The 7198-nt window shown below is 38.9% G+C and overlaps 2 protein-coding genes across 2 annotated transcripts in view; one reads left to right on the forward strand and one right to left on the reverse strand.

The window, feature by feature from the left end:
• The window catches only part of LOC140933281 (probable ATP-dependent RNA helicase DHX34), a 32742-nt gene extending 25649 nt beyond the window's left edge, over positions 1-7093 (reverse strand). Inside the window, exons 1-5 of the mRNA XM_073382813.1 lie at positions 6924-7093; positions 6725-6813; positions 6449-6583; positions 5705-5808; positions 4683-4820 (exon numbers count right to left, since the gene is read on the reverse strand). Coding sequence (XP_073238914.1) covers positions 4683-4820; positions 5705-5808; positions 6449-6583; positions 6725-6813; positions 6924-7081 — 624 coding nt within the window. The 5' untranslated portion in view covers positions 7082-7093. The remainder of the gene's footprint in view (positions 1-4682; positions 4821-5704; positions 5809-6448; positions 6584-6724; positions 6814-6923) is intronic.
• Positions 1148-3350, forward strand: LOC140935369 (neuronal pentraxin-2-like). The gene is made up of 4 exons (XM_073384917.1): positions 1148-1640; positions 1861-2089; positions 2328-2455; positions 3024-3350. The coding sequence occupies exons 1-4, from the start codon at positions 1373-1375 to the stop codon at positions 3272-3274; spliced, it is 876 nt and encodes a 291-aa protein (XP_073241018.1). The 5' UTR covers positions 1148-1372; the 3' UTR covers positions 3275-3350.
• Positions 7094-7198: the final 105 nt, after the last annotated feature.

Consider the following 7198-nt stretch of genomic DNA (forward strand, 5'->3'; position numbering starts at 1 on the left):
CCTTCTAAAGGTAATTTTACTGAAAAAGCTGTTCGGTGCCCCTAACTGATGTCTGTAATGTTGTGTCATACGCTTGGTGAGCTCAGTCTGTGTTTAATTTGAATTCGCTTCCATGAACATTTTAATGTCAAATTAATATTTGACAGCTGACAGAAGGTTAACTGTACATCAACATATTCTATATTGTTGTTCATATTTTCTGGCAATCGTTTCTTGTTAAACTGCAGCAAAATATGTGTTGATAGCCAATAAATCCTTCTAAACTGTTGCATATACGGTAAAACGACGTGTTTGCGAATGTGTATACAGCTATTTCGAGAAAGGTTGTCGGAAAAAATGTGCACGCGACAATCCCGAAAGGTAATATGGGATATGATCAATACACAGTTCCTGACACTGCAGCTGTCGAACCTACTTTTGTTGCTTTCCTTAAGCACTCACAGACATATGTCCATGGCCTCTCCTGCCATTCTTTCAAATTTCCTTGAAAAACAGTGAACTCAAAAACAACCCACAATAGTTTCGTGGTTGTCGCGTGCACTTTATCCGACAACCTTTCTCAAAATGGCTGTATTTAAAATAAATAGACTACAATACTCAAAACATACGTCTGAGTTTACCAGTCTCGCCGTCTGTAATTCGCTCTTAGTCTTGTTCAAAGAGTCTATATGCAATAATGACATTTAAGTAGATTACAAAATATGAGCTCTTTAAAGAGATTTCATAATTGTTTCAAGTTTTGAAATACAAATATTTAAACACGGTCTAGTTCAAATTGTTTATGTCGACGATCAAGAAAAAAGACTTCCTGTGTTAATTTATACACAAAGGTCTTTACCGTTAAGTTCCGAAAGTAATTAACGACCCTCGTTGCTTTCGGATTTAGCAGCCTTTCCCTATCGCTACTTTCGGAGGGTCGCTACATTCAGACGGTCGCTACTTTCGGGTAGCTAAAACGTGTATCGTTCATGGACCGTGGGAAGTTACGAAAATAATGTCGCGACAATTGTGAAAACATCCACAATTTTTATTTGGAGAAACTCATCTCATGATATTGCTTTTTAAATGAATATTCAAATAATTGTTTGATTATCTTGTGGGTATTCACAGACGAAAGGAAGACTTTTTGAGTTCCATAAAGGAATGTCAAAGATCATTATAACCCTTAAAAAATATATCTATAATTTCCGTTATTTCCAGCAAGAAGAGAAATCACTTTCGAAGTCGCTACTTTCGGAGGGTCGCAACTTTTGGAATTTGCTAACACCTGTGAAATTTTATCGCTACTTTCGAAGGGCCATTACTTCCGGGGGGTCGTTACTTTAGGAAGTTTAGGGTATCACGCCAAAGTAAAGCAGTTCACCTCGCCGACATGTTCGATCCAAATTTGATTTTGTTTTATCTGTGTTTCGTGACTGTAACTGAAATTGCTTGGTCTGCCCGAGTCAACACAACAGCCTCGGATGGGAAAGTGATTATTTCTGGAGATTATAACGAAGTTGTTGTATCCACTGATGGAGCGAATAAGATTGCGCTGGCTAAGACAAAAAGCAGTTTGGAGTCAGTTAAGAAATCGAACGCAGAGTTCTTTTCTCGGATTCAGGCGATCTCCCAGAGGTTGTCGGTTCTGGAAAGTCAAGGTACAAATTTTTGGAGTCTGTAGACGAATTAACGCTATAAACCCAGTCCGCAATAACTTCCGCGTTGTTTAAACACTTACGATAAGAATTTTCTCCTCTCGAATTTCTTTTTTGGTCAGTCCTGGTAATTCATGTAATTGTCATTTAGTGAAGAAAACTTTCGGATGTTTTCTCAATACGTTTTAAGCTCGTTCTTTTCACTGAATTGCTCTTTCAACAGAAAACGCCGACTACGCTCTGCAATTTACCCGCAAAGGGACAAGTGACTATGTCATCAAACGCGGCATGCCAAGCCTCAAGGCAGTCACAGTTTGTTTCTGGATGAAATCTTCGGATAAGGGGAATGAAGGAACAGTGCTGAGCTACGCAGCCTCAGGATCAAAAAAGGGCAATGAACTGCTCCTCCACAATTATAGACAGTTTTATTTGGCGATCGGAAGTAGCCACAGGTACCACTGTCTTATGATAGGCTAGATTGGCAGTCAACAAACAGGCTACGGCTATGGAAAACTGATTATAGCTAATTGTGGACCCTTAACGTAAATTTTAGCAAGCTCCTCTGCCCGATGAAAATGCCAAGTGCAGAAAATGAGTCAAGGAAACCAATCTTGCTCTCCATCTTTAATAAAGAATATAAAAAGAGACGAGAATAATGAAATTCATTTCAATGATTTAATATTTCATTAGACAAACAGCTGTGTCGGCAAACGATGGCCAATGGCACCACATCTGCTTAACATGGGAGAACGGCGCTGGATCATGGAAGATGTATAAAGATGGCAAGGTGGCAGCTTCTGGAAAAGGTTTTAAGACAGGTATTTTTTTCCTTCTGCGACTATAGCGGCGGACTCGTCAAGGAGAAGTGTGAGTAGTATGAATAACACCAACTCTCTAAAGCCAGGGTAACGTACATGTAAAATAACTTGAAAACTTAACAGTATGATGACAAAAGCCCCTCAAGACATGGATGGCGTGTAAAATTTGTTTGTTTTCGCTCAAAAAATAGAATAGAGCCAATGAATTGCGGAGCAAAGAAACACGTGCGATCAATAGCGCTGCGCGCAGTTACTATTCATAGACCCGAAACTCAGACAAAAAAACTGAAATCAACATTAGCGAATTCCTCACTTTTGTATGACTTTTTTCATTAAAATGTCATGTTTGTCTGTCTTTCGTCATTAAAATGAGAAAAATGACAAAACTTGCAAATCAGTCACTCTGACGTCATTCGGGCGCTAGTGTGACCACCTACCCATCCCCTAAGTCACAACTAACACTTACTTCTCACTTAGGCCAAAATTATAACTTAGGAGAGGGGTAGGTGGTCAGTTAAACAGAAACAAACGCGTTAACGAAGTTGCTTTCTAATTCTTCAATTTCCAGGTTATGTGATTCGTAATGGTGGGGTGCTTATACTCGGTCAAGAACAAGATTCACTGGGAGGATCCTTTGACGCCAATCAGTGCTTCATTGGTGAATTGACAGGTGTCAACATCTGGAATCACGTTATTAACGAACAAGAGATCAACCACATGACCAAGTCCTGTCTGAGTGGGGTGGGGAACGTATTCCAGTGGAGTGACTTCAAGTCTCACGTGAAAGGCTCAGTGCGTTTGATTAAACCGTCATGTTAGCGTCAAGAACGAGTCTACATAATGCCGTAAACCCCGAACAATAAGTAGGTTTGTAACCAGTATGGGGAACCGAGAAATAAAAGAGTTTGAAAAAAGAACGTACTGATATGTTTTACGTGTCTTACAGCTTAAAACTTATTCAGGGTTCGTACTACGTTAAGCTCTTCAAATTCCAGGACTTTCCATGACTTTATCCATAACCTTAGGTTTAGCTGTCACTTTTACAAATTTTTGAAGCTTTTGTGTTTCAGGATATTTTTGACCTTAAACAGTTCAACAGACACCAACTCCAGTGTCCACCTAAATGTGTGCCATTTAATCACTGTTCAATCATTCCTCTCTATCTTACATTGTCCTTGCTTTGTCTTCTGCAGTAACTAATCTACCAAACAAAACTTAAAATTTCAAGGACAGACAATTAAATTCCATGACTTCCCAGGTCGTGGAAAATAAAATTCTTAAATTCCATGACTTTCCAGGTTTTCCATGACCCGTGCGAAGCCTGTTATTTCTCGCTTTTACAGTTTGTTACGTACTTTTTCATCTTCTTCAGCCTTTGTGAACCTTCTCATTTTCAAAGTCAATATAAGACAGTATACTGTGGACAAAATCCTAACATACATGCTATAAACTAAAAAAGTGTAGTTTGTAACCAGTATGGAGTACTAAGCATCAAAAAGCAAAAATATAAAAAATGTTGTAGCACTATTTAATAACGCGACAAAATGAGAAAATCTTCATGTTAATACGGTGATTGTTACATGTGTATTTGACCCTGAATACCTCACAATCTCCTGGTTGAGCCTCGTGCACCAAAAGTTTTCAACCCTTCTAAGTCAAGATGGATGATTTGTATTTATCCCAAAATTATGCGCTCAATAGACCTTATTCACGAGACTCGCCATCCTTGCAGGCGCTTAGAATGTAGGGATTGATGGGATAAATGTAATGTCACGTGGTATCTCAAGGGGCAAGAAAAACTTGTTGAAACTCGAACTTTAAATGTTGTACATCGAGACACAGACTTGCCCACAAGTTGAGTTCTTTTTTTTTTTTTTTCATGAGCACTAAGCATTAGCGGTAGATTTCTTACGTTTTCTGCCATAAAAGCGAGTGAGAGAGCGGGTGTGCTGTGGCCAACTACAAGAACGAAGACTTCAAGAAAGTCTAACAGAGAGAATAAACAAACTCCACTGCACGCCATTACTCCTACTGCCAAATTTTATAACTTGTTTGCCCCTGGAAAAATCCAGTGACATTGCATTTACCCCATCAATCCTAAGGGGCATGCAAAGATGGCGGGTTAGTCATGAATAAGGTCTATTTTGGAGACATGGAGGATTGCCCACACATGACCTGAAGCTGTTGGACTATGAGTTCTGTAAGCAATTTTTCTTAAACCCTGTACCTGAGTTGATTTTCCACAGCCTGTATCACCAGCAATGATAATGACTTGATGGCCTCCTATTGCGTCCACAATTTGATCCTTGAAATGGCTGATGGGAAGATTTGCCTGATCCTTTTTTAACTTGACCAGTTTGGAAAACTGCAGTTATTGAGAAAATTAAATAAGTGCATACAGTAGTTTATTACAGCACAATGGTTTTCAAAAATTGATGAAAAATGACGATGAGTAAACAGCAGATCACTCAGCCTTCTTTTGTTTCTTTGAGTGAGGAGGAGAAAAGGAAACCTTTGCATAAATCCCACACATCCTTTGATGTCACCACAGCCTCAACTTCTAGACTAGAAAATCTTGTTTTCTCCCCTCTACAGCAACCGTTTAATTTTTTTTTTGAATTGTGAGCATCCGTCAGGGTTGTCACTACGATTTCAAGGTGCCAGGTAAATACAACAAGTAGGCGGGGAATCAAACAGCTAGGGGTTTTTTTTGGTTCTATTTTTCTTTTATTTTCCTTTGAAAGTAGCCGGGACCACATTCTTAGTAGCCCGGGGAAATCCCCGGGCCCTGCCTCTTAATGACAGCTCTGATCCATTATTGATAAACTGACGGTCCTACCTGTGACCACTGTAGTGCATGGCTATTACAATCATGTAGGCTTGGGTTCGAAACTATATCCTAGCAACATGTCGCACATTCTCGACAAAGATTTTACAGTCTTTCTCAAGTATGCCAAAATTGAGCGAGTAAAAGAAAGGTTCTGCTGGAAAGGGTTCAGATCGCTCATAACAATAGCCAATGATTGTGTACTATAAATCACAGTTGTACTACATGTAAAGACAAAAACAGTTGTACATTAACATTAATCATTATACTGTATGACACAGGTTGCTTTAGTTCTGTGCACAGCATCACAAACAAACCTGTTAAGTGCCCTCTTGTTACTTTACATGTAAGAAGAGTAATGGCTGTGCAAATAATTTTAATGACAGCTCTTGCCACGATATAATTTAACCAATGACCATTACCTTTTGTTTCTGGCAGAAATCAACATAAAACAGCAAGATGGATTTAAACTCAGAAAACTCTTCTCTTGTCAGTTCTCCTGAAGTTCTCTCACCCTTTGAGTAAACTATAGAAAAGGAAATATAAATACTGAAGCCTTCAGCGATGTAAAATTATTAAATGTTTCACACCCTACTACATGGAAAACAATCTCCTAAATAAACTTTACAAATATGTCAGTATTGAGTGGTAAGAACAGTAAAATATAATAGTAATCACTTAATCAAAACTATAAGACTGAATATGTATAATCAGAAGCTTCCTGAAGTGGTTGAGCCCTGCAGTACCTAAGGGGGCCTTGGGGCATTTGATGAGGTTTGTTATTTAAATTTTTTGTGCCTTAGAAAGTTGGGGAAAGGCTAACTCTGGGATTTGTAACATGAGGTCAGCTGTCTTCCCTGGCCTGTGTGTAACATTAAGATGACTGCAGGGAAGAAAAAAGTTATATCTAAAATGTTACACTGAACTGCAGAAACTTTAGGTATAATGATCACAATGATCTTCATGGGAGGTATTTTGTTATAGGTCCCTTTTTTGCTCCTAGCAGTCAGGACATTATCAGAATAGCTTTGTTCCACACCCACATGGTATTGGTATTGGTTAAGCACTTGAGCAAATCCCAAGGGTCCCAAGTGGTACATCAGATCCCTATGGTGAGTAGCTGATTGCTGTCTTGCAGTAATGGATTGATTGCAAAACTAAAGTACCTCTCTTTTTCCCTGAAGTGCTGTACTGTGTCACATCAGTAACATCCTTTGACAACAGAGCAACATTTATTTTGTACCGTCTGTCATATGACAAGGGAAGACCAAGCTTAGGAGATACTCTGTCTTTGATTCGTTCTGTCAGAGAGAAAAACGATGACTTCAAAGACAGTATACAAATAATGTGACTGACTTAAATCATAGTGGCTAATAGAACTATCGTACATCTACCACTCACTATAAACGTGATAAAGAAGGAATGTTGTCGTGTAGATTTACCTGATCTTGGATGCTTTTCCGCGTGTCTTTGATGAAAAGATTCGTAACGTTCAAGAAAAAGCCAGAAGTCCTCATACTCTTGACTTCCCCTGTTTAAAGAAACGATATTTACTTGATTAAAAGCTCCATCTAATCTACATGTACACTGAACGAGCATAATTCTACTGGTTTAACACACGCCCGTTGTGGACTGACGAACCTTTTGATCAAATCACTGTTCCTGAAGAAAAGTTCATCTAAAGTGGAGCGATGATCTTCCCATACTAAACTCCTCTTTTGTCTTTCCTTCTTAGGAGATTTTCCTCTTTCAAAGTGATGGCGGGATCTTTTCCTGCCTTTATCCATCCTACTGATCATACAACAATCGAAATCTGCTACGAAGCTGGGAAATCAAAAACATACTTCCAATCGAAACGAACCTTAATAACTGCCGCCATTTTGTTTGTTTTGTCTTACTGCTGAAATATTACAGGC

Source organism: Porites lutea, chromosome 4 (genome assembly GCF_958299795.1).
Source record: "Porites lutea chromosome 4, jaPorLute2.1, whole genome shotgun sequence".
NCBI lineage: Eukaryota > Metazoa > Cnidaria > Anthozoa > Scleractinia > Poritidae > Porites > Porites lutea.

What these genes read in the sequence shown, in the direction of transcription:
- LOC140935369 (XM_073384917.1), top strand. Translation starts at nt 1,373, where the DNA reads ATGTTCGATCCAAATTTGATTTTGTTTTATCTGTGTTTCGTGACTGTA. An exon ending in GCGATCGGAAGTAGCCACAG is followed by an intron (nt 2,090 to 2,327) that starts GTACCACTGTCT and finishes ATATTTCATTAG; the next exon opens with ACAAACAGCTGTGTCGGCAA. An exon ending in TGGAAAAGGTTTTAAGACAG is followed by an intron (nt 2,456 to 3,023) that starts GTATTTTTTTCC and finishes TTCAATTTCCAG; the next exon opens with GTTATGTGATTCGTAATGGT.